This window comes from Embiotoca jacksoni, unplaced genomic scaffold, assembly GCF_022577435.1.
Source record: "Embiotoca jacksoni isolate LCO1_2020_lvr unplaced genomic scaffold, fEmbJac1.0.p SCAF_1, whole genome shotgun sequence".
NCBI classification, from domain to species: domain Eukaryota; kingdom Metazoa; phylum Chordata; class Actinopteri; family Embiotocidae; genus Embiotoca; species Embiotoca jacksoni.
Window position 1 is genome coordinate 3,137,833 of NW_027185229.1, and position 19,008 is coordinate 3,156,840.

The following is a 19,008-nucleotide window of genomic DNA, read 5'->3' on the forward strand; positions in this document are numbered from 1 at the left end:
GAGGAAGTGACATCATCACAGCAGTTTGGGTTTATTTTCTGAGGCTTTTTAAAACAAAATTATTCTAAGATGAAATGATCATCTGCTAAATTATTGTACATATATCTCCTATTTTGTACAAAGTAAACAGACTTCAACACGCTATGAAGTCTGTTGACTGACTTATTTTTGTCCCGTAAACACAAACATGTTAGAAGTAGATTAAATCCATCTGTATTAACGGGAAAACACAAAATGTGATCTATAACCGGCGCTGATGTGGTTTTGCAGAGAAGTTGATACCTTATTTTTTTGGGGCTCAAATCACACAAAAAAAGCATAAATTGAAAACTCACAAAAGGCAATGAATCAATCAATAATCCTCCAGTCGTCATGAAAACTATTCACGACTCTCGTTATGAGCAACCTTGTTGTTGTTGATGAGCTTGCCTCATTTTTTTTGTAGATGTTCTTTTCCTTTGAAGCTCTGAGAGCGATAAGCCAAACATCCTTGAGGACATTTTGTCTGGCAGACAGAAAGCTGTGTGACATAAAAGAGGCTTTGTTTTGTTTGGTATATTTTCTTTTTAACACAAACCTCATATTTTTGTTATTTTTAAGATGATGCTTGGACAAAATCTCACACCGCAGATTGTATCACTTTCATCCTGCGATTCAATTTACTGCGAATCCCAGAAACTGAACCGGGCTCGGCGGCGGTAACACGGTATATAAATGAATCTGTGACTTCAACCTACAAAGAAGTAGGTCAGAGTCGGTTGGGGCTTTTTAACAAAGGCCGGTTTGATCCAGAAGATCTCAGGTTCAGATGCCGGTGGAGCACTCTTTGATGGAGGACTGTTTGAAACGCGACCCCCTCGGCTCACCAGCATGCAGTGACTCCCTTCAACATCCCGGGTGTAAACTCTACGGTTTATTAAAGGGTCAAAATCAGTCCATAGAGAAACATAATCCCAACAGACACATACACACAAGTCTCAACAAAAACACCACAGCTTGGCCAGTAGCCTCAGTGTATTGATCATGAATGCTCTGTGAATCATTGCGTGAGTAAAATAAAAAAAAAGTACAAATGGAGAGAGATGCTTACATCACAGACCTGTACACTCAGCTGAGTCATCAGAAAAACACAAAAAATACATACAGTACTGCGGGAGGGTTGTTGTTGTTATTTTTATGCCTTTTTTAAAAAATATTAATTTGGGGAACATTCCTCCGTTTCATGTTCATTTTCAGCCACTTAGAAATATCTTGAAATCATTCAAAGGCCCGGTTTTGGAGATGAGTTTCCATCAGTCGCGACAGGAATAATATATTAGTTGATTAAAAAATAAAAGACCCGGCCAGCTCAACGAAAAACTATCATCTGGAAAACACGTTAGTATCTGAATTAATGAACTTTTTTTGTCTACATTCAATCAAAATCAAGGCATTTCACTTTGTTTCATTTACACGTCCGGTGTTACACTCGCCTCGATCACAAGCTACTGCTGGAGTCCAAAACGCACACATCCTGTACAGTATTCATGTCCGACACACAGGTACAAACATGAACATAAAAATCTCAGTCTTAAAGAGTCCATCGAAGAGAAAACCGAACGGTGAATCTCTGGACAGCTGCGCGTTTTATACACAGAACCGACTGTACAAATCATACAATAACAATCTGGAAAATGAAGCACTTTTTTTTAAACTTTTAGATTCATAGTATTTCATCAATGCATTTCTATACAGGTATTTTGATCATCTTTAAAACCGCCGACCCAAGTTTTTCATATGAATTCACACAACAGAACTTATGTATTAACGACCAGCTGGATTTAAAACGGACATTCATTGTTAAAGTTAATAAGACTTCTGTACGTCTGCTCTGCTCTGATTGGCTGCAGGTGGGTTTCCTTTCTTAATTGAGAGGAGAATAAAGTGGAGATGAGATGTGAATCATACCGTCTGATACACAGTTCAATACATTCCTATTAAACGGGACTGCAGAGGCGTCCGGTTGTGTTACCTTACCGCCGAGTACAAAGTGTCGTCAGGAGAGTTTCTCTTTTCTTTTTTTTTTCTTTTTTTTTCTTTTTTTTGGTTAAATCTCTGCTGCAGACTGAATGTGAGTCTGTGTGTGTACCAGTTTTTTTTTAATCACTGACACACACACACACACACACACACACACACACACACACACACACACACACACACACACACACACACACACACACCTTTAAAACCATCATCGCTGGCCTGTGTGCGGATGTACAGGACATTATGAGGGCAAAGCGACTCGTGCACACACACACACGCACACAATATGCCACACCACATTTCCAATTATGACACGGCTCTCCTGGAGGTGCTGTAACTCAAGCTGGTGCCGCCGCTCTTGTGAGTGATCTTGAGCGTCGTGGCAACCGTCAGGCTCGGCGTCACGGCAACGGGGAAGCTGGACGCGGAGGACGCTGCGAAGCCGACCGTCGCGGCGACGGAGGGCAGCGGTTCATTCGGGCATCCGTACTGGAGCAGGATGTCGACGCACTCCTGGCTGCCGGCGTAGTGAGCCAGAGCGAGCGCCGTCTGGCCCTGAGCGTCCCGGTACCGAACGTCACAGCCGTACTGGAAGGAAAGAGGACATGACGACATGGATTCGGTTTGTTATTATCCTGTATGCAACATTTTACAGAGGTTTGATCACGTGGAATAAAGTTCCACTTCAGCCTGAAAGCTGCTTTAAATCATCCAAAGAAGGTTTAACTTTGTGCCTTTCGGACATTCAGACCACCTTAAGTCGTCTGCTGAGTCAGCTGTTTTAACCATTTTTGTTTTTTGCTGAGCTTATCATTTTGCCTTTTTTGCATAACCCAACGTGAAAGTTTGCTGTGGATGAAGAAATTTGAAGTCATTTCACACCTCGTCTGTGCTGCACCTGGTCTGAAACACTGTTCCTCTGCAGCTCTCTGTCGATATGAATCAGTGTGAGAACAACAGAGACCGAGAGAGACGCACCCAAACAAGCAGCTGCGTCATCACCACGTCGGCCTGCTGACAGGCGGCGTGCAGGGCGGAGCCGGGCAGCCGCAGCGCCAGCAGCGACCTGGAAGAGAGCGCCAGGCTGAGGGGGGCGTTGATGTCCTCCTTCGTGCAGTGGGCCAGCAGCAGCAGCAGCCGGGGGAGGTTGTGCTCCATCACTGCCAGCAGCAGGCGGCCTGACAGAGTGATGTCGGGGCCCTCGCCGGGAGTGGGAGGAGGCATCGGCGCCACAAACAGTTTCTGCTCATACTTGGCTCTGATCCACAACTCGCGCTCCTCTCTGGTCGAACAGGGAAACAGAAAAAGCTGAAACACATTCACAGCTTCTTCTCTTTTTCTAGTTCAAGCATTTCCACAGAAACGTTTTCGGTGTGCAGCTCAGATTTCCATCCGTCTGAAGCCGGTTTGTGATGCGGTTTGTGTTTACCGTGAGGCATCAGGTGCCGGTTTACGGTGGCCCATCGTGCGCGCCTCCCAAATACAGTTGACCATGTGGTTGCCGATGGCGCTGAGAACCAGCGTGAGCTCTCGGGGCAGATCGTCCAGGGCCAGCGAGCGGACCCGCGACACGTGGGTCCCCAAGTTCCTGTGGATCCCGGAGCACTCGATGCAGATGAGTGCGCCCAGATTGAGACTGGCCCAGGTCGGATCTTGGAGAACAACAACAAAATATACTCACATTTTCATTTGACACTGCTTAACATTTGAATTTGTTGTGTGTGCCAGTCTGGCCGTGTTATCCCACAGAAATCTCTCAAGCTGTGTGATATCCTGTTGGGACAAGTTTGACAGGGAGGCTGTTAAATCTGAGAACGATAAATCCTCCGGCCCTTTAAAGTGTTCAAACGATATAAAAATATTCACTGCTCGATCTATTTCTGTTTGGTTTTGTGATATCCAACACCCTGAATATAATTATAGGACATGTTCACTGACTACTATAAAAACAAAAGTTCATTGTTAGTATGCGTCGCAGCTCACTGCCAAAATCAAACAAGTCACAATGTTTGCACGTCCTTCCTAATTGGCTCACTTAGCTTCTAATTAATATTCTTTCTTTTGCCAGATACTTTCCTTATGTAAGTAAAAAAAAAAAAAATCATTTCAAGGACTGGATTAAAACTGTGCTCTGAACCCGTCAGCAGGTTTCTTTAAAATGGCCTTCATACTTTAACAATAATCAAAAGTAGCATAAAAGTTTCAGTGCATATGAGGAATATGTCATTCAGATAGCGGGGCATCAGCCCCCACAGAAACTGAAGGAGGTTCAAGTGTTTAGCAAATTATTATGTCCTCACTCTGCACAACCTCTTGAAATACAAAGGCATTTTTGTGTCTTCATTATGTAAGCAAAAAAAAAAAAAGCAGCAATTTTCCTGCACTGCAATAAAAAAATCCAGTAAAAATATATGAACTAACAATAAAATAATTTCCATTGCAGAGACATTTTCTCCGTTTTGGTAGTTTGTGTCACAGAATTCAGAATTGTAGTGGGCGGGGCATAGAGGACACGGAAGTTTCTATTGGCGGTTTGACACACACACACACACACACACACACACACACACACACACACACACACACACACACACACAAACAACCAATAGAAACTTCACAAATAAAGGTTTTTAAGAGTTTCAGAAGCAAAATTCTGAATTCTGTGACCAAAAGTAACAAAACTGTAAAAGCAAATTTGGTTGCAATGCAAATAGTTGAATTCTCAGTTCATTTATATTTTTGATTGCAATGTGAAAGATTTGCTCTCAAAACAATTGTTTTTTCTTTTGCTTGCATGATAAAGAAGATAACTTCATATTGAAGAAGCTACACAGACGGAGACAAACTTAAAGTAAAATCTGACTAATAGAACAAAGAATCGGGGGAATTTGGGACGATGACACATGCAGGAGAGTTAGAACGGGAGGAAGCAGCCGTGAAGCCTGAACATTATGAGGGCATCACGAACTCGGAGCGTCGCAGTCAACGCAGAAGTTGTTTCCCTTCGCGTTGCGGATCGCCTGCAGAGCCACAGCTTCACTCTGGCTGTTCCTGCGAGCCTGCGAACGACCACAACCACAGGAAACGATCAATAACCATTCAGCAACGGAAGTGGAAACTGAGAGCGGCTCATGTTGCCTCGTGTCGTTGGGTCTTGCCTTGTTCTTGCTGCTCTCACACAGCTGCAGGCTGGCCAGGATCTGGCTCTCGATGGCCTGCACCCAGGAGTCCCGCTCCTCCACACCCTGGGCTTCGAAGTGCCACGTCTGGCCGGTGCTCGACACGACCAGGAAGTCAAAGTTATCCTCATCTGACACAGAAAGACCAATTGGTTGTTTTGTCCACAGAAAATGTTAAAGATGCAGAAATATGAGCAGCAGCTTGTGAACATTGTGAGCTTTAGTTTGCATACATCAGCGCAGTTGAGCATTGGAGTCGGAGTACAATCAGATATAAACAAGCTTTCCTATGCTCGTGAACTGCTGTTAAAAAAAAATAATCCTTGACCTTCGTGCTAAAATCTGCATCCAAGCAGGAAGTGAAGAATACTAATTGAAGTGTGGTGAACGGTTTCATTTCTGCACGCTGTGTTAGAGCTGTGATACGTGCTGTGACGGACAGGTGGGCGTGTGCAGAGCGTCAGTGACACATCAACATTACCTGTCTTGCTTACGTTTCTTAAGCTACCAAAGCTTTTGAGTTTCCACATTTTGCGCTTTGCTGCATGAGAAGAGAGAAAATATCAGGTAGGTTTATTAACTTACTTTATCTTAATTAAGGCTGTGATTACAGGAACATGATGGTGTATTTTTTAGCGACATGCTGAATGCTGCCCGTTAAGACAGATGTTTGGGTTTTTTTTGCGCCCACCGTCTGCTTGGCCGATGGTGGCGTCTCCTTTCTGGTTCATGCTCTTCTTCCTGCGGTGCTTCTTCCTGTCCGTCACCGGGGAGCCAAAGCCGGCATCTTTGGTGGAAGAGGAGCTGGACACTCCCTCCACTGCAGAGTCTAGCAACGAGAGCGGGAAAACATAAATCATGTGACGCTGCTGCAGAGTCTTCCATCTTTACGCATGATCGTTGGCAGCATTTCTTCGACACTCGTCGTGCGTTCCTCCTCTTTTTTAATCCTTTGAGCTTCATATGAAGGAGAGTCCTTTACTCACCGATGCTCTGACCGTGGTTGGAGAGCGTGGAAGGACCAAGCTGCACGCCTCTGTTACCCCTCAGGAACAGAGCCCCACCCAGCCCCTCCATCTCCTCCACCTGCAGGAGGCTGCTGGCGCTCACCGGGACTGCAGAGGTCACAGCAACACATTCAGACAAACATCAAATGGAAAAATCACCCTCTAACATCTAATAAATACGTTACTGATTTGGTAGAAACTGCAGAAATATTTAAGAGATGTAACTGAGTATGACTGAGGAAGTCTCTCTTGCAAAACTTGTAAAATCCCTTATGATGCAATTTTATTCTCCTGCAGAGGTTTTGCACTATACGGCAGTTTTTCTTCCTCCTAACTCAGTCTTGACCTCTCAGTTCAAAACAGACTGAAAATCCAAGGAACGATCCAGTTCATACAAAGTACTTCTGTCTCGTGCTTTCTCTTCTTTCCCTTTCTTCTGTTTATAATTGTTTTTTTTTCTTTAAAAAAAAAGCTACAATAGGAGCTGTATTTAACTCCACTCACATGCACCCGACTTCCACATTTAGAGAGACGAGGGTGAAGGTTTAAAATCAGCTGTGAAACATCACAGGAACTGAAGCTCTGACGTATTCATTTCAGCCTTTTCAATGCAGAGAACAACGTGTTTTCGTCTTTACCGTCGGGTCCCGGCGCATCTTTGACCCGCCCGTTGAGCCCGACCGGAGGGCCGCAGGTGGGTACGGCACGAGGCGGCCGCTTCCCCGGCACCTTCACCGTCACTCGCAGCAGGTCCATCTCCTTCCCCGGGGCGTTCAGCATGTAGTCCTGCCGAGACAAAGCAGTCGGTCGTCACCGGCGAACACCGGTCACGCTCTCGGCAGCGGCTTCGTGCAACACCGCGTTAACACTCACGTTGACGCTGGAGTGATAGGACAGTATGCCATCGTTGGACAGTGTCACGTACTTCTTCTTCCACTCCTTGTTGAGCGAGTTCCCGCTGCGCTTCAGCAAGATGCCCTGATGGAGGTGACGGAGCCGAACAGTGAGGATTTATTGCTAATCATCTGTGTGTGTGTGTGTGTGTGTGTGTGTGTGTGTGTGTGTGTGTGTGTGTGTGTGTGTGTGTTCACTTCACACGTGTCAGAAGCATAATGACTGCTGGCTGCCAAGAAACACCCACCATCTTTTTCATCAGGCCCAACATGTGAGATGGCAGCGCTTCATCACGCCACATGATGAAGCCAGCTGTACACATCCAAAGTGACTGCTGTCCTCAGCTGAGGGTCATCAGACCATCATCAGAGGATGTGTTTCAATCTGTGTCCTACCTGTTTGATGGGGATGCAGCGTCCGCTGCCCAGATCGCCTTTATAGTCGGCGCTCCGTCTGTTTGAGTCGCTGCCTCTTCGACCCTGCAGGGAAAGAAATGAGGAGTAATAACTGCGTCAGAGGCAGGAAGGAGGCCATTAGTTCAAAAAAATTATTCATAACTCTCAAAGAATGGAATCTCCTGGAATGATTGTAAAAGCTGGCTTATAAATAGAGGAAATATTTATAGAAATAAATTCAATATTAGTTCCACAAAATATTAAAGCTGCACTAATCAGTGTTTTTGTATTAAAATTGGATCAAACGATGAGATATTAATCATTCAACTGCAGTTTTTTTCAGCTCTTTTTCTTTTTGACCCATAACTTTCCTGTTTTGATTCACTATCATCAACACCGGACACAGACGGCAGCAGTTTTTTAATTTAAAAAAAAAAATCCCTGATAACCACCGTACCAAAGTGAGTTCAAACAGGAAAAGGTCCAAAAAAACAAGGTCTAAAAACAAGATGCTTGTACATGTTAAAACAAAACTGAAGCTGATCGACTGGCAGGTGACTGATTCAGCAAGTTGATCTGCTTCTTGTTCAGATGTTGGCTTTCATCAAGTGCATCCAATCACCTTGAGTCTACTAGAGGGAAGTTTGTGTGCTGACGGTCGTTGGTTGTGACCCACTTTTGTTCTAAAAGCACCTTATTTTTAGAATTTGACTATGAAATAACCATCTGAATAAAGCTGCTTTATTTGATATTATAGAAGTGAATATTGGATTTAATATATCACATTAACTGGACACAACTTCATTGCTTGCATGAGTAATATTATACTGTAAAAAATGAGACGAAGGTTTGAGTATTTAGATAAACAGACGTGGATAAAATCGTTGTTTGAGACCGTAAAATTTCACAATATTACCATAAATTTGCTCTTGCAGTGATTTGTCTTCAAGAGCTTGTGTTCAGTTTAATTTTCAAACATGGGAAGAAAAAAAAAAAAGAGATATAGTTCAAGTTTGTCTTGAGTTTGGCGTGATTGGTGCTCGCTGTAACTCGTATTTACCGCAAATCTGGAGGTGCGCCGCCGGACGCTGCGGACCGAGCCAGGCGTAGCGCTGTCCTGTTTCTCTCCTCTCACTGCTCTGCCAATCTCTTTGTGACTGATCACAGGAGTGGAGGGAAGTGATGAGGAGTAATCACTGCTCTGACCTCCGTTACTGGCCTGAAGAGAGGAAACAGACGGAGCAGGAGGAGATGGAGTGATAATTGAGATAACTGAGTTTGATAAAAGAGTGTGAAAACCTCAAACACAGCAACAGAAGATAAATGGCACCGCTTTGAGTCTTTTTTTTTTTTTTTTTTTTAGACAGAGTGAGTTTTACCTGTCCTGGAAAGACGCCGGAAACGGGGGTGGAGCCTCCGGAGTGGCTGGGAGAGTTGGGAAGAGATTTGCAGGAAGCCAGGAGAGCAGCTTGCTTCTTGGCCGCCATGATCTTCTGAGCAGCTGTGAAACAAATGACTGAACATTAGCACTTAAAGAGACGCTTGAGATTCATCCTCTGCACATTAGAGTCCGGCTCCGACCGGGAAAACACACCGTCAGTGAAGACTCTGTTCACGTTGAGGCCGTACGTCGCACACGTTTCGTAGTAAGTGCAGCGCCGCACGTCCGAGCACAGCTGCCTGGCCCGGGCGTCGTCTATCACTCTGGGGTTGGTGCTGCTGATCTTATCTGCAAAAAGGAAGACATTGCATGACTACAGCAAGAGTTCATGTCTGCAAACGTCTGAGCAGCAGCACGTGCTGAGTGAGAGTTTCACCCTGAGTGCCGACCACCACGAAAGGTATCTCGGAGACGGGCCGGTGGACGGAGAGCTGGTGGTAGATTTTGTAAACTTCCTGGAAGCTGGACTCATTTTCCAGACTGAAGACCAAGATGACTGCATCCACCCAGCTGGCAAACTGAGGAGGGAACAGAAAGAAGAAGAAGATACGTGAGAACAGGCTGAGAGGAACTTGAGTAAAGTTTAAAAGTGAAGGTAAAGGAAATAAAACTTTATTTATATTACCGCACACAAAACAAGTAAAATACAACCCTACATAAAGGATACATAAAGAAATGAAAAAAAAAATACATATAATAGATGATAAAATAGAAATAGATTCTCACCTGAGCTCCTGGGAGTTCTGTTTCTTCTCTGATTATCAGCAGGTGACTCTGTCCATCGACGAGGACGTCCTTAATGTACTGTCGTCCTGGCAGACAAGAAACACACAGCAGCCGTCTTAGTAAACATTTCACATGTTACAGCAGCTAATAACCAAACAAACAGGTAGTTGGCGAGATGGAGAAGTGAAACTAACCTTCTGCGTTCTCCAGCGGCAGGTAACTTCCTGTCAGGTGTCTGTGGACTAGAGCCGACTTCCCACTGCACAGACCTCCCAAAACACCCTGAAGAAAACACACAGACACCAGCAGAGATGAAATATGAATTCAGTCTCTGAACGCACTCACAGCTCGGTTACAACCGTGTCCTCGTTCTTACCAGGTGAAGCTCTTGTACAGTTTGGCTCATGGTCCATTCTTGACTGCTGGTGCATCCAGCTGAAGACAAACATGGACAAAAACATTGAAAAAAAAAGAGCAAGAAGGGTTCATTATTAAAGCATAAGGACAAGCAGAGAGTTACAATTAATTGGTAGCAGTAACTATAGTTAGTGTACTTTTTTTTGTAGGTTAATATTTGTTTTCTGTTTTTCTGCTTCTCATTTTTGTGCTTGACTAGGCTAGGCTAGGCTAACCACACCTCGAATCTGTTTCTTTGCTGGAAACACGGAGATGAAATTATATTTGGTCTTGTCATTTGACTGAGGAAGATGGCTTAAATTTCCAAAAATATATAACTTTTCATTTTATGAAGAAGAAGTTTGTGGTACAGGGTGTCTGCAATTATCTAAAAAGCAAACAAACTCCAATAAAGAACCCCAAAAACACACCTTAAATTTAAAAAAAAAAACTCGTCACTGACACGACTTATTTGGTTCGAGTTCAAGAAAATGTGAAGGAAAGCAGGATAAATATGCTATAATCTGAACAAGACCTGAAACCAAACCCAAATATCTGACTCTGGCCGAGTTGAAAATAAATACTATTTCCCAAAATGTTGAGAGGAGGAACTGCTGACTGCCGACCCGGTGGAATCGGCAGAGTGCGAAAGTCCAAGCTCCCCCTCGGGCTTCAGGGAGGCTGCAGCTCCTCCAGACACCGAGCAACCAGGAAATTCATTCGAGTGTACGAATATGCGGCTCAGAGTGCACAAACACTGTCAGGCCCACCGTTTTTAGTTTTTTTACCCTCCTATTGTGGCAACCCTGCAAAATCCCATCTTAACGAGGCATTTATTCTTTTATACAGCTTTGAAGAGAGAAAGCACACAGGAAAAAAAAAGGAATCCAGTCAGCTGCGGTGAGATAATTCATTTTGTTCCCCGTGCAGTTTCCCTCATTTCATGAATTTTATAGAAGTTGCTGTCAACTGAAACAAGACTGAATGTGCCACTTGGTTCTCAAAATGATGAAAAAAAAAAAAAAAAAGGACTTCAGAAAGACGACGATCTGAGTCAGAAAAGCTGGAATGAAAACGTTAATAAATGTGTTTTGCAGCCAGCAAGCAGGTTGAGATCGTTTCCAAATGTGTCACATTGTTTGTCGAAATATGTCATCGTTTTACAATATACAAGTGTGTCAGTCTGCATTATAATACATCACAATTTCTCTCTAAGAGGGAAAACTACCGAAGTGGAGTTCCTGCTCTGCTGATTTTTCTCCTAAGAAGAAAGAATCTGGGACCAAACGATGTGAAGTTGAATAGTGAGATTTGGGTTAGTTTTATGTGAAATTTCTACACGACTCAAAGGAATTGAATCTTTGAGAATTGATAGAGGACATTAAGTGACTCGTCGTGTTACAGATCATCAGATGCGAGTGTCTCTGAAGAGGCAGATGACTCCCGTCTCTCAGTTCTTTAAATCCCATCAAATTTTTACTAAATCTAACTCGTCGCAGTTTTAACTGGTTCCTCAAAAAAAGAGCATTTGCTCTGTTTCGAATGCAATGGAACTCCGTGTGAAAATATAATTTGTGCACAACACAGCTTCTTTCAGACCAAAATAGCTTCTACATTTATTACAATTTATTAGTAGATAAAAAACAAATTAATAAGATGTTTGTTTTTCAGTAATAAACACATCCATTTAGCAGTGACAGCCTGATATTAAAAATAGTAAAATAACATTAAATGTCATGATGATAAATGATGGTGAGATTATGGCAAAATCCACCTCCTTCACTGGTTAACTGTGATCATAACGATCTTATTTTCTTCTGCAGTTGCAGCGCTCAGTGCAGCAAGAAGCTGCTTCATCAGATTTGATGCTAATAGACTGAAATAAGATGCTTTAAGGAGGATGAATTATGTGACAAAAACACTTGAACAGTTACAGACAGCCGGTTTAGTTAGAGTCAAAGTGTGGGAGTTACAGCACGAAGGCAACTGTTGAAATGTATTCTTATTGTTCCTATCTTTAAAACTCTATAGCTCAGGTTTTATTTGATCCTGAGGTCAGGAATGTATTTCATCTCCAAGCCCCCCCCAAAAAATGTAAATTATAAATCACTTATTCTCATATTCAGCAGTAATATTATTCCCCAGACATAAAATTATGATGAAATAATCACTTTTAGTTTCTATATCTAAGACAGAAACTGCACATTCATTGGTGTCAGTTCTTAAAACCTACTGATTCCTTTTATGAAATGATTTACAATGTTCACACTATTGACAGACATGTTTTTTTTTTTTTTTACATTTTAAAGGTCTATGTTCAACATTGAGGACATGCTGATGACACCTTAGTCTTATCTACGGTAGAACTACAGCTAAGAGACCTCGAGCCTAGGAGCCATGAAAGGTCGCCACACACACCTGCAAACATGAAGCGGACACACTCACACGGTACGCTCTGGTTAACACTGTGAAAGAGCTCGCAGACGTACGCTGGTGCAGCAACCACATCATCGGAGACACACACACACACACACACACACACACACACACACACACACACACGTTGTTGTGCTGGGCGGAGCCGCGGTCGGATTCTAACTTCAGACCCTTCATCCCCATCTTTGGGCAATCCCCACGCCCACACTCCCCTCCATCGACAGCATCACGCCACAGACCAAACAGCATCTCTCGCGGCTTTGCTGTTGCCATGGCAACTCCGTTTTCCAGAAGCCTCCAAGCCCGGGTCTCCATACAATAAATGGTCTCTCATGGATACAGCGACATGTGTGTGTGTGTGTGTGTGTGTGTGTGTGTGTGTGTGTGTGTGTGTGTGTGTGTGTGTGTGTGTGTGTGTGTGTGTGTGTGTGTGTGTGTGTGTGAGGGAGCAACGTCATGTCCACCCCGAGTATAAATACGTCCTCTCGCATTTCATCAGAGCTCACCGACGTTTTTTTTTTTTGTGTGGGGGGGTTTCTGAATTGAAAGGTGGATCGTTGATGTTTCTCCCTCCTCAGACAGCTGACATTATACACCGTGATTAAAGGCACATCCCGGCACAATGTTGACTGCGGCGCTCGCAAACACTTAAACACGACGCAGCAGTGACGGATGAATAGGCTCCAGTTGAAGGCTGATTAACTCCATGCACAGAGCAGGAAGTAGCAGGTTCCCCGCTTGCCTCACTCCGCCGATGAACACAGCACTGTGTATCCCCAACCTTAATTATTCATGTCCCACTTACTCCTGACAAATTATTCAGAGCTTACTCCAATCCCACACTCTCTGTTGCCCATCATTTCCTTTAGAATATATAAAACCGATGACAAATTGATCAAGCATATATTTCGTCTCAAACAGAAAAACTTTGAAGCGTTTTTTTGTAGTTTTTGACTCTAATTTCTGTTTGTTTGAGCGTTTGGGGAATTCTTAAAAAAAAAACAAAAAAAAAACAGACATCGTAATCACAGTGAAAGTACACAAGGAGAGAGATCACAGCAGCTTCACTCTTCTGATGTCTACAGTGAAGCTTCAGCATGGCGTACTGACAGAGAACAAATTGTACTACATTTGAAAACACTGTCTTCAACACCAATTAAGTTAAAAATCCATTCATAGCTGGCTGCTGCTGTTTGTAAGTCGGCCGTATTCATTGTCTGGCAGCAGTTTATTCATTTGCAGCGGCCTAATATCACAATCACCTCTGTACCACATGTCCTGCAGAGCCGAAATGATCTTTAAAAACAGAGCCAGCCTGTTTTCAAGCAAATCGAGCATATCATATTCTCTTTATACATTTTTCTGACTTCAGTAATTGATTGTTTGGTCTATAAAACACCAGAAATGGAGAGAATTACGCATTTTTCCAAAGCCTAAACGTGACATCTTTAAATTTCTTCTTTGATCCAGAACTAAAAAAAACAACTCACATAAAACAAAGAAAAGATGCAGCTGTACTTGGAAAAAGGACTTCAGTGATAACTGATTATCAAAGCGGTCCATCTTTATTGATCAGCTTATCTTTAGCCTTCTGTCCTCAGCTAATTGTCTCAGCTCTTTATCATCACTGAATCTACCCACGAAGAAGTGACATGTTAATATTAAAAGGACAAATGCCACTTAACCTTAAGAAACAAATATTCCACAGCCATACTAATCTCTCAGGCGGGTTTAATTGGTTTCCCCCCTCTGCAGCTCCAAATGCCAGAGCATCCGAGGTTTTATTTTATTTTTTCCCTCTTTGGACCTGTCTTACCTCTCAGAGGAGCCCCCATTTCATTAGATCCATTGGTGATTGCATTTCCACCAAATGCAGTTATTTCCTTTTATTTCAAAGCTCTTAAAAACTGATGCTCAGGGTGGTAATGAAAACGTAGAATTGTTTTACTAAATCCCCCAAAGACAGAAAAGGCGGACTTTAAACTTTCTCCTTGGAGCTTTATGTTGTTCATTTGTACCTGTTGAGTCCCAAACACTGATTCTGTTCACCTGTGAAGCTCTCAGTTACCACATGTTCGCGTTAACTTGTGAATTTAATTAAAACAATACCTATTTAATCAAAGAAAAGTGCAGAAGACAGGATTTAAACTCATGCTGCAGCCAAATTCAAATCCACTTTGCATTAAAATAATGATAATACATTTGCACTCACCTTATAATTGAATACCCCAACTGCCTGCAATTTACTGCAGGAGCCCAAAATAAATGAACTGTTTCAGTAAATTAATGAATTGTAAGAGCATTACTGGGATTAAATGGGAGCTGATGTTTTTGGTTTCGGTCCACACGGCTGCAGAGGCCACTGGGCAGAGGACATGGTAATAAATATATGATCCTATTTAATCATGTAAGAAAAAAAGGGGCCAAATTTCAGCCCGAAGCACCACTGATGGATGAACCAAAACAAAAAATATTATCATATTTTCTGCCACGTTTGTCATTTGGAAAATAGTTTTACATCAGATAGATTTAGTCCTCTTTATTTTGCCGAGTCTGCGCAGCTCACTGGGGTTTTGAAACGCTCATTAAAAAGAGTGAAGATGTGTGAAACTGTGATAAGCTGGCCATTTATGTGTAAAAGTTTCGTGCGCAGATGCAGCAGATGGATGATGGATGGCGGTCTTACCTTCCTCCTCGCTCGAGCCCCTCTCCACAGCTGGATAGAGGGGCGGTGCTGCGTTCACACTCGGTGCCGCAGCTGTACTTTTGGTAAAAATCCCGCTGATGAACTTGAGCATCTTGCGGTCGCGTGGAGGAGCTCGCTGGATGGTTCCTCCCGGGCCCTCCTTCCCCTTCTTCAGGTCCTCTGGGGGGGAATGGAGGTCGCTGTTGTCCAGGGTGCGACTCGTGCCTTTCCTCGGAGGCCTGGACAAGTCGGCGGCAGGAGGTGCAGGTAAGGACACCGACACCGTTTTAAATCTCTCCCCCTGGGGGCTGTCCCGGGTCATGATGCCTGAAAACCCCCCGCTGAGGGGAGGCGCTCCGGGCCGGATGAGCGTCCCCCTGCCGTCGCTGTCCGCCCAGGACGCCCTGTAAGGCCCCAGAGTTGTAGCTGCCATTAACGGGGACTGGTCCCCAAAGCGGTTGTCCCTTCGGTCCAGAGTCTTTGCAGAGTGATACAAGGTGGTGTTGGTCTCTCTGAGCTCCCTCCAACACGCAGAGGTCCCTCCTGCGTGTGACCTCATCAGGACATCGGGACGCTGGCTCATCTGTGGCGGGACAGAGAAGGGGAGGCTGCAGCGCGAGCGGCCGCTCAGGTCCGCTCCGTTTTCACCCTTCAGGAACAGCATGGGGGGCTCCCGGTAGAGCTCCGTCTTAGGGCGCAAGGCTTCAGAGCGGGGGCCCTCTCTGCGCACGGTGCCCTCAGAGGTAGTTCCTCCGTACACCTTCACCATTTGTCTAACAGGTGGGTGTACAAAAGAAGTGTCTTTGCTTTGCTTGGCTGAGAAGATGTCTTTTTGGTGTGTTTCCCACCTCTCAGGCTTCCCTCTGCTCTCACCGGGGCTGCCATACTTCACCTGCACCTGTTCCACTTCCTCGCCCACATGCGTGTTTTCTTTTTCCGCCACATCCCCGCACACGGGTCCTTCCTCCTTCACGGGGGCAGCGCTCACCTCCTCCTGCTGCTCCTGCTGCTCCTGCTGCTCCTGCTGCTCCTGCTCCTCCTCCTGCTCCTCCCTCTGAGGGCTCCCTTCCCCCTCTGGAAGAGCCTCCGTCTGGTTCGCCGCTACATCCTCTGGCACAGCCTCAACCTTCACCAGAGTGAGGGAGATGAGGTAGGTGGTGCGTTTCTGTGGGTTGCCCGCTTTGCTCATTGGGACAGCAGACCTCAGCACAGTGGCACCTGCTCTCTGACCTCAGCAGACCTGCACACCTCAGTCATGGCAACCGGGACAAGACTGAAGCAGAGGGAGGAGGAGAAAAAAAATTAAATAATCTCAGATCAAACACAGACATCTGATCAAACCCTGTGCAGCTGATAATGACTGATATCACAGTTTCCGTTCTAAAACCTTGATTAAAAACATGAAACCAGGTATAAAAATAGATGAATGCTTTCAATTGCAAATTTGCAGAATTTATTCAGAAGGCTGACCCAGTGGTGAAACAAGTCTAGACTGTTGTTTTTTTTTTTTCTTGCCTCCATTAATCCTCTTCAATGCACACCGTTACTACTGGTTTCTACCACTGATTCATTCATAATCCTTCCTCCTGTCTGCTCACCAAACTCCTGTATTCTGTACAGAAATGACATGCGGACACACGGACGGACACGCAGGAGACATGTCTCTCCGCTGACTGGTGGTCCTTGCCTCAGATTTCAGCCTGGAATTACGCAACAGTCAATACACTCGGTTGATCCATTTCTTGACTAGGGTTGATCCCGGCTGAATAACGCCACCCTACTACGGTGTGCGTCTCGGCGTTGGCTCGTATCATACCTTCATTTTTTCCCCCGAAGAACATCCACTCACAGCTCCGTGTGCATTTGATCCGACGAGGAATTGATCCTGCCACAGATTAGCATTCATATCAAATGGCACATCAAACAAGGCTGACACAGAGAGAGAGCGCCGGCAAAAAACAGGTGAAAGCGAACGCACTGGGAAAACATCAAAATGGAAATCATTCACTTGTCACGAAGCATCTAGCAGCTGGAGCCTCCGTTCGACAATGTCATGCATAAAATTATGTATGCACAGTGCGAGGATCATTGAGAGATGCTGAAAAACATCTGTTGTTATGTCCCCCGGATTTTTTCGATTTTTTTTTTAAAAGGAGATAAAGTAGTCCAATTTGAGCATCCCAAGCAACGCCGTCTCGTGCCCGTATCCCTCCTCTGGAGAGCAGCTCCTCTCGGTCACTGCATCCTCTCCTCCGAGTGCCTCATCCAATTAGCAAGTCAATAAAATGTGTCTGTGAGGGAGAGGAAGCCCACCACAGCTCCTCCTCCTCCTCCTTTTTCTTTTTTTCTTTCCTCTCCTCCTCGCTACCACAGAGCGTTGCAGCTCAACGCTAACCTGCCGTTAGCCTGACGCACATCCAGCTCCACTCTGGATGCAGCTCCGGCGATCAGGCTGGGGACGGTGACGGTGGTGATGGTGGTCCTTCTTCGTGGGATTTTTATTTTTTTATCTGCGTCGACACAACAAAAGAGACAGGCGGGAGAAAAGGAGAAGGAAAAAAAAAAAAAAGAAAAAAACAAAACCTTAGCTGTGCTCCTCCTGCCAGTGCATCTGCTCTGTCGGTGGCTCCTCTCTCCTTCTGGGCAGCTCCTGCTCTCTCTCCCTGCCTCGCTGTGTACGTCCCCTCTGAGGGAAAAGGTGAGGGTGGATAAATCTGGATAAGTGCTGAAGGAAATAAAATAGGAAAAGAATAAGGCAGATGTGAAAGAGGATGAAAGCTGTTTACGGCTGAACGAAGAAACGTCTTCTGAAATTTCAGAAGAGAAAACTGCAGATTCTAATGACACTGTAACGGGTTCGGGTAATTAGATGCAGGACAGGAGGAGAATATAGAAGAGATGGAGAGAAGGAAAATGAATGCTTTGGAAATTAACAATGTCAAGATATATATATATATTTTTTTTTTAAATCCTGTCAATTTCACTCCCAGTTAAACACGAGTCCTTCTGGTCTTAATGGATCAATGGACCCAAAGAAATACCAAACAAAGATGAAACTATAAAACTTTAAGGGGGAAAATAAGCAAAACTAAGCTGTCAAAAAGATCAACTTTGAAAAGATCAGAGTCCACGTGAATATTTTACATGACACACAAATTGAAGCATATTTTACATATGTAGATTGGTGACTTTTTTTTGGGCTTCAAATTTTAAATAGATTTATGGAATTTCGTTTGCTTTGAGAGCCGGATGAGAAGATTGATGTCAGTCTGATGTTTGCACAGTAAATGGAGAAGCTGGATGCAGCGACTGGAACCATTATGGGAATCAAATCAACGGTCTCGTTAAAGTGGAAAAAAAAATTAAAATAAATATCTGCCGATAAGCTCCTCCACAGCTCTTTAACACGCCTCAGTATCATCTCTTGGGTTTTACTTTGTTATGGTTATAAAATACACAAACCAAATTATAATAACGATACGTGTAACGGGGGGCGATGGTGCATGAAGTCCAGTAAATCACAACTTGTCACTTCCACACTTTAACGAGAATCAAATTTAATTTAAACTAGATAAAACATGTTTCAAGGTTTAGAGGTGCCGGTTGGTGGATTTTGACAATCGATATTTGCAATTTAAGATACATTTTTTATATTAAATTATTAGTTTGTTCAATGTTGTGACCAAAGTGACATGTGCAAATAATATATAAGGGAACTTTGCCGACTTTGCAGATCAATGTCACGTTTACATGTCATGTCATATTCAAGCTGTGGGAACAGTTGCAGAAACACAAAACTAAATACTGCGTTACAAACTTAGAG

The 19,008-nt window shown here is 44.0% G+C and overlaps 1 protein-coding gene across 4 annotated transcripts; it reads right to left on the bottom strand.

The window, feature by feature from the left end:
* Nucleotides 1-900: 900 nt before the first annotated feature.
* Nucleotides 901-17,946, bottom strand: LOC138202117 (arf-GAP with GTPase, ANK repeat and PH domain-containing protein 1-like). 4 transcript variants are annotated; one of them, XM_069155873.1, is made up of 20 exons: nt 17,002-17,945; nt 15,186-16,458; nt 10,044-10,102; nt 9,862-9,949; nt 9,668-9,753; nt 9,318-9,459; nt 9,095-9,229; nt 8,880-9,001; nt 8,561-8,719; nt 7,501-7,584; nt 7,085-7,189; nt 6,850-6,997; nt 6,191-6,319; nt 5,896-6,033; nt 5,686-5,745; nt 5,184-5,335; nt 4,994-5,084; nt 3,455-3,677; nt 3,004-3,307; nt 901-2,613 (listed from the first exon to the last, which is right to left on the bottom strand). In XM_069155873.1, exons 2-20 carry the CDS (start codon nt 16,372-16,374, stop codon nt 2,332-2,334), a joined length of 3,696 nt encoding a protein of 1,231 aa, XP_069011974.1. In that variant the 5' UTR covers nt 16,375-16,458; nt 17,002-17,945; the 3' UTR covers nt 901-2,331. The 4 variants fall into 4 exon arrangements, with proteins under 4 accessions (XP_069011974.1, XP_069011983.1, XP_069011992.1 ...); XM_069155882.1 differs by having other exon boundaries at nt 16,873-17,945; XM_069155891.1 differs by lacking the exon at nt 17,002-17,945 and adding an exon at nt 16,784-16,875.
* Between the last annotated feature and the right edge of the window lie 1,062 nt (nt 17,947-19,008).

What these genes read in the sequence shown, in the direction of transcription:
- LOC138202117 (XM_069155873.1), bottom strand. Translation starts at nt 16,374, where the DNA reads ATGAGCAAAGCGGGCAACCCACAGAAACGCACCACCTACCTCATCTCC. An exon ending in CAGAACTCCCAGGAGCTCAG is followed by an intron (nt 9,460 to 9,667) that starts GTGAGAATCTAT and finishes TTCCCTCCTCAG; the next exon opens with TTTGCCAGCTGGGTGGATGC. An exon ending in CCGGCACCTGATGCCTCACG is followed by an intron (nt 3,308 to 3,454) that starts GTAAACACAAAC and finishes CTGTTCGACCAG; the next exon opens with AGAGGAGCGCGAGTTGTGGA.